Below are 15,819 nucleotides of genomic sequence, written 5' to 3'. Positions count from 1 at the left end.
CTACCAGGCTAGTTCAAAATGTCGAAGCCCACGTCCAATCGGAGGTCGGGCTGGCCAACAGCGTTGCAGCCCAGGCCAATCAAGACGGTACAGTAGAAAATAGACAGCCGTCAGTTTGCTGTCGGTAAAGCCAATCGGATGATCTTAATGTGGTCAAACAAACCTATGAGGATGAAGGAAGGCGGGGCTAGTAAAAAAAGCACAACAAACATTGCGTCGCCGGCGTCCAATGGTAGGCGTCTGTCTGCCATTGGACGCCGGCGACACACTGTTTGTTGTGGGACGCTGCAGGATGAGTGATGATGCGGTTGGCCAATGGCATCCCTGGCACGAGGTGCAGACAACCAATGGGATTCGGAAAAGTGAGGCGAGGGGTGCGCCGTAAGCCGAGAGAGGGGCCGGTGGGGTTCGGTCAACGGAGGCAGCCATGTCTGTGAACATGGAGGAGCTGAGGCAGCAAGTGATGATCAACCAGTTCGTGCTCGCTGCCGGGTGCGCGGCTGAGCAAGCCCGGCAACTGCTTCAAGGCGCCGGGTGGCAGTTCGAGGTGAGCTTAGTAATTGGATATGACAATGAGGGGTGTACTGGACTTGGTAGGAGTCTCAGGGTACTGAATCCGGGGGTTCCACCATAGTGGGTGTGTTTGGGATGCAGAGAAAATAACTATGGGAACCCTGGAATAGGGGCACCGAAGGCGTGTGACTACAGATGACGAAACCCTGGGTCGCAGAAGACGATCTGGGCTGGTCAAAAGGCTCTAAATACCTGGCAATCAAGGGATCTAGACTAGGTGATTTGGGACATGGATGAAATAACGATGGGCGTGAAGCTAGGTGGCTCAAAGAGGGGGACACTGGGGGTACACGGCGATTCAGGGATTTGTGAGGACGCTCTCGAGGGTTAAAGTTGGCGAAGGATGAGCCGAGCTGGGGTAGATTAGGTAATAACCAGGGATCGAGAACTACGTGCTAGAGGGGCGGGGGGGCTCCGATCCGTGTTGCTTCGCTTAAGGTATGGTGGCTTAGTGAGGAATCACGGATGACGTTGGCTGGGAGTTTGTCGCTGTGTTTTGAGAGGTGGGAGTACAGTGGATGATGTGAGAATACTGATGGCTCGTGAGAACGGTGGTTAGGGCACATAACGTCTATGGAGGAATACCTGCTTTCTTATGTGGTTTCAGAGCGAGTAGTTTGAGGGACCCTGGATATGCGAAGTTTTTTTGCGACGGGTTCACTAGCAGTTCGTGGACTACTGTGCGTTCAGAATAAGACTTTGGAGTATTCCAATCCTTAGGTTAACCTTTGTCCCTCAATGAATACACGTTTCGTTTTAAGATACACACTGCAGAGCTTCATTGCATTACGCAGAGATATCGAAAAACACTGGGGGAGAGGGGACGATATACAGGAAGATGCAAGGGTGCAAGAACATAGTTTTGTGTACGTTCCTCACGGCTAAGCTACAGGCCAAAACTAAACGTTTATCGTGCAAATATTGGGTGCCAGATAAAATCACTCTTAATTAAGCAGACGATACTAGGACACATGTTTAATAATACATGGTCTTCAGATCACGTTAAAAGCCCTAATAACGCATTTTACAAATGATGTCCAAATGGCACGTGCTATTATTGATGGGCTTATCACAAGGCCCGACCTACATTGCGGGTTCAATATGCAGTCGAGAGTAGCGTTGGGCGGGTTGATGGCACACGTACATTGTCTCCCACTTACGGGCGTTCTTATTTCCAATAACCTTTATCTAGGGTTCAAAACTGTCCGAGACACAACAGCTGCGTTTTGCTTTTGCTCGTCACATTTTTTTTTTTATTTCGATACCGATTGTGCCACTCACACATTGGGACTGATCCAGTTTAAATAAGTGAGGGTAGTGGGGTTAGGTAGCTGGACTAACCTGGAGCCAGCCATGCAGCTTTTGTGGCCACTCCCACCGCTTCACAAAAACCTACTGGCTATAAGATTGACATCCCTTCTTTGTTCAGCGTAGGCCTACAGTTTCCTTGCTTGAGGGTGGTAAACAATTTAACTGCGGGGGCACTATTTCATGCAGATGAGGGAAGGTGTATTGAGTCCATGCGACTTTATCTTGTATTCCATTTTTACTGAAAATGCTCACAGGCTGGGTGTGGCTGGGCTTGCATGAAGTACGCGGGTATCGATGTTGTCTGGCACGCTTCTTTACCCTTTGAGCTGTCTTAACACGCTGTAGCTAATCCTGCATTTCCCCTCTCTCACGAGCGTTCTTTTGCACGTGAATCAGCTTGGAGGTAGCAAGTTAAGATCGTAGCACTGTATAAATAAAGGTGATAATTCGCAAGCCCCAGATAGTTTTTCACTTATTCGTTGATGCTTTGTTTTTTTTGGGCGAAGCATATGTCACTCCTGAAATGAAAATCGGCCTCTGCTTTGACATCATTTGCCGCCACAGAGCCATGGCCCATCAAGTACCTAGCACGCCTCCTTGTGTTTTTCTAAACCCCCATTGCAATCTTTCGTTTTATTCAACTCTCCGTTGCGTTTCTATATTTAGATGTTGCCATGTGTCAAAGACCCATACGTTAGTAAAATGAGATCTGATGCGAACTCTAGCACTGACATTCAGCAGTGAATCTCATAGGACAGAGACGATTATCGCTTCGACATATGAGCATGTCTCATGCAGGGGAGGGGTCACTGTCAGAAGGATGGTCCCCGTGCACGGCTTCTTTAGTCTTCTTGCTGACGGCTTTTATCCATCAACATTGATTATTGGATACCGAGGCTTGGGCTTCATTACTCCTTGAGTGTGTTTCTTCTCGGGTTGAGCGTGTAGTCGTGGGTTGGATTTCTTCATGGTCTGTGGGCTTATCACAGTAAGGCTGGTTTCAGAGAGTCTTCGTCGTGCAAATCTCCTCGTGCCTATTTATATCCACAGCGTAACCTAGTAAGGGGACAGAGATCGCTCACCCATGGCTGGCCCCATGTTTCGGAACTTAATGTTGCTTAGTTACTTACAGTGGGCCCAGTTGGTAATGCTTTTATTTTCCTGGGCATAACTACACCGGGCAAGACAACTTCGTTTTTCCGTGCTTAGAAAGAAAAGGAACAGTCAAGTGTTGTGCTTTGTTTGTTCCCTGGTCCGATGCAAACGTGCCAAAAAAAGTCGTTTGGATTCTGGCTGGAACAACCGTGAATGTGCATTTTCGTTTCCTGGGCTTAGACAAACTGGCAGGGGCTGTTTTTGCTTTGTTCCTCAACACGGTCGGCTATTATGTGAACTTTGTTTCTTAGTGTCGTGCTACTTATCAGTATATGAGCAAGATCGTTCGATTTTAGCCAATGCTATCCGAGAACACATTTTGTTTAGTGTTTAACAGTGGGAATATCTGCGTTTTCTTACGGCAAATGGAGCAAAGGTCGCGTTTTGTTTCCTGGTTCAAGAGCCCTGTTCGGGGTGCGATTTTCTTTTCGAGGTGCAGTTGCCGATGCAGTTTGTTTTCTGGGGGTACATCAGAAACCGACAAAGCCGGCTATATGTTCGTATTATAATGTACCGCATTTTTGCACTGCATATGTTGGGCCCTTATACCAACCCTTACGAAGTTCATGCTGTTAGTGTGGGTAATATTTATTAAACAACGTCAAGGACATGCAGATGTATTCCTACAAAATTCTGTCCGCCACACGTAAACTACCTGCCCAATAACTTGGGGGGGGGGGGGGGGAGGGGAGAAAAGAGAGAGTGTATCTGTACCCGGGAGGATTGTTCAGCGGCAACGTGGTCGCCTTGGAAGCAAGACGACACGAAGCAACACAGGTTCGATCCCCGGGTCCGCGCTTAGAAACCCCTGGGTATTTAAGCGTGTTATAAATACGCAACTAAGACAAAAAAACAATTGGGCAACTAAACAATTCCTGTAACAGCGCCTCGATGCCAGCGGGCTGTGTGAGCGCTTTAAACATGCAAATAAATAAAATAGTTTCTTTCCAAGTAGAACCCAACCAGCCTCAAAGTCCATCTGCTCGTTAACAATTATGCCCAAAGCCATTTTTTTTTCTCACGGCTCCATTCTGTCAGGTTAGAATCGAACTCTTAAGGTTGTGAAACTGCATGGCTTTTATAAACGGGCTTAAAAGAAACGTGACGGCTAGGAGTCTGCATGAACGCACTACGTTTACTCTCGAGCAGTAACCGGTTTTTGAGGCAGAGCTGGAATAAAACACTGGTGTCGCGTATGGGTGAGTGTCGTCGAAGCCGATTACCCGCTATGTACACACGTTTAGGGTGATGCAGAAGCACTGTCACGTATGCAATTAAGGTTAACTCGCCTGACACGCTGATGGTAAAACTACCACATGGGCACCGCGCGAGGTAAAGTCCTTGGCATACCATTAGCGCACCTTATTGTGTGGCCTCCGTGCGGTAAACGAGACGTTGAGGGCATTGTGACTGGCGCAGAGACGTTTCCTTTCAGCTCCTAGAACGATTATATCCCCAGGGGATGTTGTTTTGCTCTATTACACGGAACAGGCCCCTCCTGCTTTCTCGGCTGCTCGTCATTATGTATTTCTTGCCACCAGGCTAGTTTATTTTTTATTTAAATCCCTTTGTGTGCTTGGGCGGAGTTCACAATTAGCATTCCAAAAACATCAGGCAGGCATTATCGTTACGGTAAGTATTCGATAGCGTCCATTGAAGTCCTGTGCAGGGTTGAAATCTTAATTATGTGACCATTTGTGGTTTGGCGTTGTCAAGCTGCATGAAGTGATTTGAGGCCTGAAACTGTATATTATTGTTGACCTATTTTATATAGTGGTTGTGTTATGTAGCCATGTATGGCCTCCAGTAGATGTCTTGATAGTTTAAGTGGGAGGGTGACTCATTGGATACTGTGACTGGTTGATTAGTCTGAATAGAAAAGGCTGCCTATTTTTATTTCTGACTTGGATTATTTAACCTGAAATGAATACATTTTTAACTCCAAAAGAGCTGCTCTAGCTGCGAGTGCATGGTCTAATTTTGTGTGCCCTTCTTCAGAGCAGTTAACAAGAACCCGCGCTAAACGGCTTGGGGGCACAGGCTATGGCTATGTAACATTTTTAAGCACCCACATGACAACAAAGTGACTGTTCCTGTAAATCTTTTATTTTCACGTAAAATAGTGTAGCCAGAAATTCACTACAGTGTTGGCCTGAAACGTATGTGGGCCCATAGGTCCCCATGCACTGAGCGATACATGTTTTCTTTTCACTCTTGCGATCAGGCCGAGCTCTGAGTGTCTTTTTTTTCAATGTTTTTTAAATCACAAATACTACTGTTATAAGCCTTAAAGTCAGAATGAAGTACCCTGCCAGAATTCGAACATGAGCATGCTAGTTCTATTGGGCAGCAAGGCCAATGAGTGAGACCAGAAACGGATGTTCTTTGGAAGGCATTCACATTTATTACATCACCAAATGCGACAATAAGCCGTACATGAATGACCTCCATGCAACCCGTTATGTCATTAATTACATACTTGAGGTACCAGAACCTCGGTCCTATTCCCCACTCCTCCTTGCATGTACCAGAGAGGACTCCTCAACCAGCACATGACACCTCATTGTTCTGTGCCAAACCTTGGGCCATAATCTAAATCTGCAAACAATCTCTCTTAGACTGACCCCAATTGTTGAGCCCATAATTCAGTGTAATGTGCCCCAACATGCCGCCACAGGAACACTGACCTATTGGTCATGGGCACTCCCCTCCTGAACAGTGCTTGTCCCACGAGACCGTTTATGGCCTGTCGCCATGGCCTCATCACATTGCACAATTGTTGGACATCCATAACCAATAGGATCCTTACTCGTGCCCTACATTAGGTCTGTGGGGGCAGCCGGCAAGGACTTGTGTTGTGAACCTGCTCTATACCCCTGGAATGCCCCTTGCAGTGCTTCTTCCATTGTTGTGTGGCCCGTTGATCATCCATACACGAATAGCTCTCCACAGGTGCCCGTGGCAGAAGCCAATTGGGATTTGTTTGTACGCACCTGTCAGAGCGGCACACGGATATACCTCCTCAACCAGTGCCACCCTCCCTTTGCACATAGTGTACTGTGGCTAATCGCCACGAGCCGGGATGCCTGGTGGTCACCCCCCCTGCTTTTATAAAGTGTCATCTAATGGTAAAAGACACGACCGTTTTAAACATACCCCATGCGACGCCAGTTGGGCTCCCACTCAACCATGACCTACCTGGCAATGAAAGTCCTCAGCAGGGCCACCATCCCACAATCGCATGGCTGTCCACCAGCATGGGGCAGCTCCCACATGGCCCCATCACTGGCGTGCCCACCAAGGGTCTAATACTGTAGTCTCTGCAAAGACCCCTCCACCATGAGAACATACATCTACAAGAAACTGTTTACCCATTCAACACCTCGCATAAGGGTGTGGCGCCGGACCTGCCACACCTTTTGGTAATGATACCCGGGGGGCCTTGGCCTGGTTACAGTGCCCCTTCTGGATCTCGATGCCTGCACAGTCATTGCCGGCCGTCTGCTCCATAGCAAGCTCAGACTGTGACCTCGCACCTGGCTGCCTCTGGACACCGGGACTGCTTCGATGGGGACAGGCATCATCAAACTGGCCACCAGGAAACCAAAACAGAAAATCCCTCTACTAACATGGGGCAACACTCCCATGATGGTGCCGCCAGCCCACCAAGGGCCTAACACCAGTCCCTAAAAATAAAAAGCACCTCAGACAACAAACATGCACGAGACAACGTAGGTGTGTGGAAATAGTCAAAACCTGCCACTATCCGTCCACTTAACACCTAGCATAAGGTGGTGGGCCCTCGCAGCCCATCCACCAGCCACGCCCCCCTGTGAATGATACCTGGAGGCCCTAGACAGCCGACATCCCAACACACTGCAATTGCTTGCAAAGCCTCCAAATTCTCACCATTTGTCCCATACCTAGCATCTGGGAGTGACCCCCCCCTCACCACACCCCCAGGGAATGATATCTAAAAGCCCTCGACTTGCATGCAGTGCCTCCCATATGCCGGTCCCCGTGGTGCCTATTGACCCAAAAAACCCCAGCCCAATCTCCAATAGTGACCTCGCAACCAACTGGCTGCGGGGACTGCGGCCGCCTTCAAGGGGCAAACCTCCATCAGAAACCGAAGAACTGTCTCTTGTCCTGGGGCAACAACCCATGTGGCTGCACCACTAGCACACCCAACCAAGGTCTCATTCGGTCCCCCCAAAAACCCTGGAAGTGCATGCAAAAGATAATCCGTACACCCCCATCATAAAGGCATGGGGGGGCAAGCATCATCAAACTGGCCACCAGGAAACCAAAACAGAAAATCCCTGTACTAGCATGGGGCAACACTCCCATGTCCGCATGGTCAGCCCACCAAGGGCCTAACACCAAAAAAAACACCCCAGACAACAAACATGCACGAGACACCATAGGTGTGTGGAAAGCATCAACGCCCCATGGGAACTAAACCGTACACCATTTGGCCAATCACCATCATAAAGGTGTGACCCCTCACCCACCACGCCCATGGGATCGAATCCAGAGGCCCCAGGCTGTACTCGGTGCCCCCAGATCTCGATGCTCCCACAGCCCAAATCGACCTCCCATCTCAAATTGTGGAATCACATCCGCCCGGCACAGGACCCCACTGTCGGGGTGCAATTTTCCATCCGCCAGGAAACCCACCCTCTCCCATCCCTCAACCGCCTGAGGGGACTACCCTGACCACCACTTGTGGGTGAATATTGTGGCTACCGCGAGGCAACACCTCATTGGGTTCTCACACTCAACCTCCAGGCCTGCTCATGAGCAGGCATTTTGCAACAAAAGGGTGGGCCGATAAGTGGCAAAAACTATGGGCAATATATTATTACTATAACAAGGGACGTCCTGGCATTGGCAAGTTTTCCATGCATCAATTCAGCATGTTTGTTAGTCTAGCAATAACTAAGGTGCTTAAATCCCTTGTTCCCTTCATGAACCTATATTCTGGTTTACGTGAAGGAATCCATCAAAAGTTGTGATCTATAATTTGGCTGTCTTTCAATTAGCCGTGTCTTGCCTCCACACGGAGGTAGAAAAAGTAGGAGAGGTCACAAGGGAGACAGAGAGGAAATCGTTCACGGTCAGGCTTTGGAGGGGAGACACCGTTTTACTTGGTTATACTGAAGTACAATTTCCATGAGGGTCCTGCATTTAGGCAAAAATACAAGCCTCTGAGTTGCAACAGACTTCAATATCTCATGGACTTGGGTCGAGTAGACCCACCCAGCCGATTGCCTTAACTCAGCTTGTCCATGCTCGAGGAATTTGGGAGCAACAGTTGAAAAGGGATTATGGTGCTCAACTGATGGAGGAGCCTTAAATACAGGTCAACTGCTGGAACACTGAAGACGCTGCAGCTAAGAAAGCCCTGCGCTTTGCACTTGGCATCGCCACAAGCACATGGTGGCCAATAAGAGTCACCCGATCCAAGGCCGAAATGAAGGCGCATACACCACTAGCCGAAACGTCGAGGGTAGAATTATAAATCCCTTAGTCTAACCACGTTTAACACTAATAATAGTGCCGTCGACCCAGGATTAGGATTGGTCCCGATATGTTCTTGGTGAAATGAAGAATGATTAATGAAATGTTGGCTATATAAAAATGCTCACTGAAACCTTGATTTTCCAGTTGTCCACAACGTTTCTCAACTAAATGTGCCTATGTTGTTTAACACGGTCTTTGCACGAATGTCTATTCACTTAATGTTTTCCGTTCAAAGAATATAGTACCTCAAGTAAAACTTATACATATAAACAAGGCTAATTGAAAACAACCAAATTACGGATCACAACTTGTGATGCATTCCTTTAACTAAACCAGAATATAGGTTCATGAAGGCAACAAGGGATTTAAGCACCTTAGTTAATGCTACACTAAACATGCTGAATTGATGCATTGAAAACTTGACAATGGCAGGAACTCCTTTGTTATAGTAATATATTGCTCATAGTCCTTTCCACTTATTGGGCCACCCTTTTTGTTTCCAAAATGCCTGCTCATGGGCCTATCGCCTAGAGTGGACCCTCTTCACCCAAGACCTGTGCCTAGCCGACCAGCGCCCTCTCCACCCCTCCCCACCTTGGGTCATGAGCCTGGGCCACAGGGACACCCTTCTACTACTGCCCTTGGCCCTGCCCAGCTGACCAACCAACTTAGATCTCACACCATGCCCACCATGCTCCCCACCCCCCTCCCCACTAACGACATGGGCCCCATCATATCGTCAGTCTGTGAACACATGCCATGACTACCGAGAGGAGCCACACTCCCAAGCCACCTGGGATGCACACAGGAGCCCTGACTACCCAGAGCTACCACTCTCCTCCTCCGCCAGCCGTTCACGACCCACCAACCTCTCAGTGATAGTGTTATTATTAGGAAATACCTCTTTACAGCACCTTTCCATCCATATTGATGGACTCACCCTAAACCCCCCCCCCCCCCCCCAAACTTTTTATTCATTCTGACCGGCTCTGTGAATCTTTAAACTTCACTACACTGGCAATTGCTCATTTGTTATAGGGCAACTGACATGTCTTTCAGACTGTCAGTACTTGGAAACATTGTTTCCCCTTAGTCTTGTTGTGGTGTACTTTGTGCCGTTGTACAATGGAGTACACTTTTAGTTTTTCCCTAGACTAACACTCGGAGGACAAGCTGGTGGTAGCAGTTTTGTTTCCTATTTTTGGGTTGATTTACTTTAGCTTTACCACATTTGGCTAACAACTGTGGCTAGTGTCCAAACATGGCGGTGCCACATGTGAGGCCAGGAAAATCCTTATATGGACTTCCAGTGCCTGGGGAAAATAGAGACTTCTCGTGGGCTACTGCAGGGCCACGCTTGTTTGCTGCTAGGTAGTATGTTGGGACTGTCTGCTCCCAATCCACAAACTGGTTTCGGTGGGTCTGAGTGGTATTCATGAGTTGTGCAAGTGGTCCTGATTGGACCACTGCTGGGGTAGATGAGGGGTCAGAAATGTGAGAGGGGCATATTTTTAGAGGATTTTTAAAACCGTCATTTTGTTAAATCAAAATGTAAATCCAACACCTCACTTGACGTACTCCAACGGGAACGTCTCTGCCTAAATAAACGAAGGGAAAAACACTGTAATATAACATAACATTTCTGGCACTCACACTTATACACAAACTTATACAAGAAAATATGTGGCACTTCACAAGATAAACGTTTTATGCTTGTAACACCTTCAAATTCTATATTCGTAACCTGATTGACTTAAAAACTCGGGAAGGGGAATTCAATCTTGTCCAACACAAAACAACAAGGAAGTCCAGGGTTGAAATAGAGTTCCAACACAGTTCTTGATAAAGTCTGTTTTTGTTAAAGCAGTTCTTGATAGTCTGTTTTGGTTAAAGCAAACGTCTAACACTTCACAGTTCAACCCAGAAAATATCCTTCTCCACCAGGAATTAAAGTAAAAAAATTCTTTAAGCAATATGTGTAGTGCTTCTCGTGCAATACTGTGTAACACAATAACTTCTTGACTCAGAAAATATCACAGTGCTTGTTTCTTGGCACCATGAAACACTCCCAACTTCCTCTATGGCTCACTTCACAATTTATTTATTTTGACATTTGTAAGGCACGCTTAACCCAGAGGCATCAAGGCGCGTATGCTTAAGTAGATGGTTAGTGTCTTGCTGGTATAGCCTACCAGTTTCATGAAACAATTTGCTTGCTTAAGTACTGTTACATATTTACAAGGAGATATTGGTGCTACATAAGTTGACATCATTCAAATTATTTACAAACAAATGCGTTCACATGACAGAAGCAGGCAGTTCGGATTATAGTGTATATCATTAGGGGATGCGTACTAGTCTAATGTCCTTATTGTGGGCCTAAGCTGAATAGTCTGGTTTTGAGACTTTTTCAGAATGATCACAGAGAGGGGTAATTTCTTGTGTGGTGGTAAGGAATTCCAGAGGTTGGCTGCGACTACCGGGAAGCTAGGCCCACCTGCTTTTACTCTCTTAAATCTTGGGACAGTGATCCAGTTGGCGTAGGAAGATCAAGTGGGTCTGTTTGGTTTCTACTGATTTGGTTGTTGAGATAGGCTGGTGCCTTGTTGGCCAGGCATTTATGGGTCAGGGTGAGGCTTTTGAATTTGATTCTGTCATGGACCGGGAGCCAGTGTAAGCGTTGTCTGATAGAAGAGATATGATCATTCTTGGTTCTATTCAATGCTGCTCTAATAACATTATTTTGAACTACTTGAAGTTTATGTTCCTCATGCTGGTACCTGCGAATAGAGTTGCAGTAATCTATCCTAGATAAGATCAATGCTTTTGCTAGTGTGATACTATTGTCCGTTGAGGAAGGGTCTACTGGATCTGATAAGTTTAGCTGTGTAGGCTGCTGACGAGACAATGGAGTTGACCTGTCTAGTGAGGGAGAGCAATGAGTCTATGTAGACTCCCAGTGTTCCTTTTCTCTCGGCACTATGAAACATCAGGTTCTCCTCGGGGTGCTTTTTGTCTTGGCCCCTTAAAACGCAAGGTCCTACACACAATTCTCCTTAGTGCTGTTCTCCTGGCACCATGAAACACAGATTTCTTCTTGCAATGCTTTCCTCTTGGCAGCGTGAAATTGAGATTTCTCTGTTTGGTCCACTCTCTGCCAGACTTCGTCCACCATGCCGTTTTCACTTCTCCGCTTTTGAAGTTTGAGTCCCACAGACCATTCCAAAGGTTAGCACTTTTACTTTAAACAGCTTTGAATATTACTCCACAACGTTATAGCAAAGACCAGATTCATACTAAGGCCTTGTTGGCTCTGATATAGTGGCAATGATTTTCTTCCTTTACCATCAACTTTTTTCTAGGGCTGCTTTTCACCTACTTTGTCTATTATCAAACCACCAACCAAGTACTTTTAAGTTCAACCTCTATTGACTTTGGCAACGTGATTTCATGACCATTAGCTGTACCCTTCACATCCTAGTCATTCGTTTACAAGCTCTACCTTTTTAAAGGTGTTATGTCAGACCATATTCCTTTTGGTAGCAACAGTTCTTCCCAAAGGATTTTTTTTATTTTAATCTCTTTTGGCCGAGGGCAGTGCTTGTTCACCTCTTGGCTCAAGGTAATGCTTGTTGTCTGCTCACTTTGCAGAGGTTTAAAACTTGCTTTTACAAGATACATTGTTAGGACTTTACTGTGGCTTGTTTACACACACGGCCAGTATAAAAATGGTTAAAGAAGTTTTAATCTTTTGCAAGGTTTAAAACTTCCTTTGACAGTGTATTCGCTTCTATGTGAGTGCTACATGCACCCATTGTCTGACACGCTCTGGTCAGCTTTAGTCAATTTCACTCCTTCATGAGTGAAAAACAACTGGTTACATTTGGCCGTCTGCACTGCTTGAGGGATTGAGAACGTGCAGAAACACTCACCTGCTCCTTGACCTCTATCATAGGCTGCAGTGCTTCTACCACAGGTGTTTTCCTGACCAGGCACACTTTTCCCTTCAGGTTTCCTTCGGTTCCACCGCACAGGCGCTGAGCTCAGCTCACTACGACCCCCTGGCGCAAGCCAGCCTCCAGACACGGCCTGCTGCCCGCTTCTCGCTGCACAACATCTGCAATCCAGACTTTGGGGGGGAAAAGGGCCAACTCAGGTTTGGAAACTGGAATTACAGGGTGGCAAATCTCAGCGTCCTTTCTTTCCTCCCCCATTCTGTGGATTCTACCAGCAACATGCTTTCTTCTACCACCTCCTCCTGCCCCAGCAAGTACTTCTGCTGCTGCAACTACCACCACTTCTCCAACCACGGCTGCTTCTACTTGCCTGCACCTGAGGGATGCTTTTTAAGCCTCTCGGCCTCGCTCAGGTGTGGGCTGTTAAGCCAAATTGCCTGATCTTCAGCCCTCTGCTTCGTCCCAGTACTCCTGGGACTATGGGACTTGGAGTTGTAAAAAGGTGCAAATTGGAGTAAAGCTGTGCGCCCCTCCTAAAGTATCTCCTGCTTCCCGCCTGGGATAGAAACCAAGAATGAGACACCTTCATAGAATAACAGTCAGTCACATAGTTACATTTATTTGGCATCAACAAAGCACTCGAGTGGCGATGACGTATGCTTCGCCAGTTCTCTCTGAATTACAATCTTTTGCCCTTTTTAAATATGTTTGTTTTTAGCTGCTTAGCATGATATGGAAATAACATGGTCTTTGAAAGGTTAATCACTGACCGGGTGAACAAAGTTCGGTGAGTAATTATAGTGACCTACAAATAGACATGCAGGGGAGGCTCAACATGCTCCTTTCTACCCTCAGCCTGAGGTTAGGGGGAGGCCCAACATGCTCCTTTCTATCCTCACCCTGAGGTTAGGGCAGGGTCCCCGCCAGCTGGTATTTGTGCATGCTCTTTTGACTGCAAGATAGCTTGAGAGCAGTGCCTGCAACTTAACACACACACAGGTCGTTGGGTTGCTGTTTGTGGACCACAGCAAAACTCTTGTGACATTTCAACAGGGAAAGAGAACTGGTGTGTGATTAATGTATAGTTCACAAACAGCCCTTTGAACATCAGGTCTACTATTTGTGGTATCTTGGAAGCATGAGTTCCGATATAGAGGTTGGAAGAGAAAGGAGGCTTGGTGCTAATGTAATGTGCATTATTTCTTGAATTGCTACATGATATGATGGGTTATTTATAATGCGCTTAATACCCCAAGGATTCTAACCACGGACCTGGGGATTGAACCTGTGTTGCCGTGTGTCGTCTTGCTTCCAAGGCAAGCACGTTGCGCCTGAACTATCTTCCTGACACAAGATGTATCAGCAGTGCATTACTATCTGATACAGATAAAACGGGAGGTTTGCGCAACCGGACAAGTGCCTGGCAGCAAATGCGTAGACAGTGTAGAAAACTGTCCCCTGATTAAAAAGAGGACCATCGTTAGGATGGTACCAATTTTCCAGCCAAAAGAGTTGATGGACCAAAAGGAGCTGGCAAGATCCTATGTGCCAGTGGGCTTGTTCAGCAAAACTATGCATCTTCTTTATTGCTTTGCGAACAGAAGTGGGTGTGTCTGGCACATAGACGCATCAATCTGTCCCTAGAATTTTCCATACACTACCCATTGCAAGTATCTTATCTAAAACAAACCTATTTTGAAGGGCCATAAGCGTACCACCTGTAATTCTACAGTGATATTACTCTATTTTAGTGTTGTCATTAATTGTTGCTTCTAACAATTTATCCAGGCGACAGATATCCCTAGAGTTTATGGCCGGGCCACAACAGGGGATGATTGCTTTATTGAGATTGCCAAATACCTGTGCACCAGTATCATCCTGAATAACAGTTCTGCAATGGTTGGTAAGGTTGTCAACAACAGGGGGGGGTCTAATAGCTATGGCTGAAAATCGGCATCCTAAATGGCAACGGCCACTCATACGGAGGTAGCCAAGCGTTCAGCCCACAATACACTGAGTCGCCAACATAAAAGGGAACATCAGTGTCCTCTATAGGAATGGTGAATGTCATGTTGCAGTTGGTGCTATATTCTACCAACTTAGAACCATTATTCTCAATACAAATAGCCCCTATTGTGTTTGAGATCCAGAGATGCAGGGTAGGGATGGAAATTTAATGAAGGTTGTTATCCAGTAGATGAGTAGTAGGTAGACGTGGAGGTGTCACGGGGCCGGCCTGGGAGAAAAACATATTTAACAAAGTGAAGTCACAATTGGGCGAGGGACATATTCACAGGCTCGTTTGCGCAGCACCCACTGTTGTAATTGAACATTGAACATACAAAGATAAGAAGGCAACGGGCGGTATAGCAGATACTAGCTATTCCTTTAAATATAGTTATAGTTTCTGTATGTAATATAGGTACATTTGGGTGTAGAGGAGCACTCCTTGCTTACCTGAGACTTGATATGAATTCAGGTAATTCTTTATGCAGTTATCGCAAAACCTAGGTGCTATACAGAGTCTGATTCTGGGCTACAGAATCCAATATAAACCGGTTTGTGAGATCATTCTAGCAAAATGATTGTCCTCTGTGCACACTTTTAGGCATAATTCATGCCAAACTAATTTTCTTAATGCAGTTTAATACAAAACGTGTTTTTTCTTTAATGAAAAAATAAAGGATATCTAAATACACATTATCGATATCTCTGTTCGATTTAGTTGATTTTTCAAAATAACCATCATTTCAACTATTTCTGTTCATGTAATCTTGTATTCGCAAATTACATTCAGTTTTTTAACATACAAAGAATACGGATGTTTTCACAACTTGTTTTGAACCCAGATAACTTGTTGTGTCCCTTTTACAGTTCATTTCCTATTATTTACAACAATTGTAACCACTTAATCACGGGCAATACCATCACTCATCCACATAAAGGTTACAAAATAAATCTCTATCATTCTTCAACCTGCGATTCGAAAAATGTTATATATGGCATAAGATGCCCATGTGGTTTGTACTACGTGGGGATGACAATGAGGAAGGCGAAAATAAGATGGTCCGAACATAAATCAAACATCAGGACAGGAGCCATTAAATCACCAGTCACTCAACATTTCAAAAAAAGAAAGACACAACATTTCACAGATAAGATTCATTTTTCTGGAACAGATAAAAACACCAAGAAGAGGAGGAAATCTAAATAAAACTCTCCTGCAAAGAGAAACATACTGGATCGACAAATTGAATTCAATGCAGCCCAATGGTATGAATGCGGATTGGGATCTGAG

The 15,819-nt window shown here is 46.0% G+C and overlaps 1 protein-coding gene across 1 annotated transcript in view; it reads left to right on the top strand.

Annotated features, from left to right (window-relative positions):
* The first annotated feature begins 293 nt into the window (after positions 1 to 293).
* Positions 294 to 15,819, top strand: part of UBALD2 (UBA like domain containing 2) — a 185,419-nt gene continuing 169,893 nt past the window's right edge. Inside the window, exon 1 of the mRNA XM_069654698.1 lies at positions 294 to 547. Coding sequence (XP_069510799.1) covers positions 428 to 547 — 120 coding nt within the window. The 5' untranslated portion in view covers positions 294 to 427. The remainder of the gene's footprint in view (positions 548 to 15,819) is intronic.

This window comes from Ambystoma mexicanum, chromosome 3q (assembly GCF_040938575.1).
Source record: "Ambystoma mexicanum isolate Mex_15411 chromosome 3q, UKY_AmexF1_1, whole genome shotgun sequence".
NCBI classification, from domain to species: Eukaryota; Metazoa; Chordata; class Amphibia; order Caudata; family Ambystomatidae; genus Ambystoma; species Ambystoma mexicanum.
Note: the sequence above shows the minus strand (reverse complement) of the source record. Positions and strands in the feature narration are given on the sequence as shown.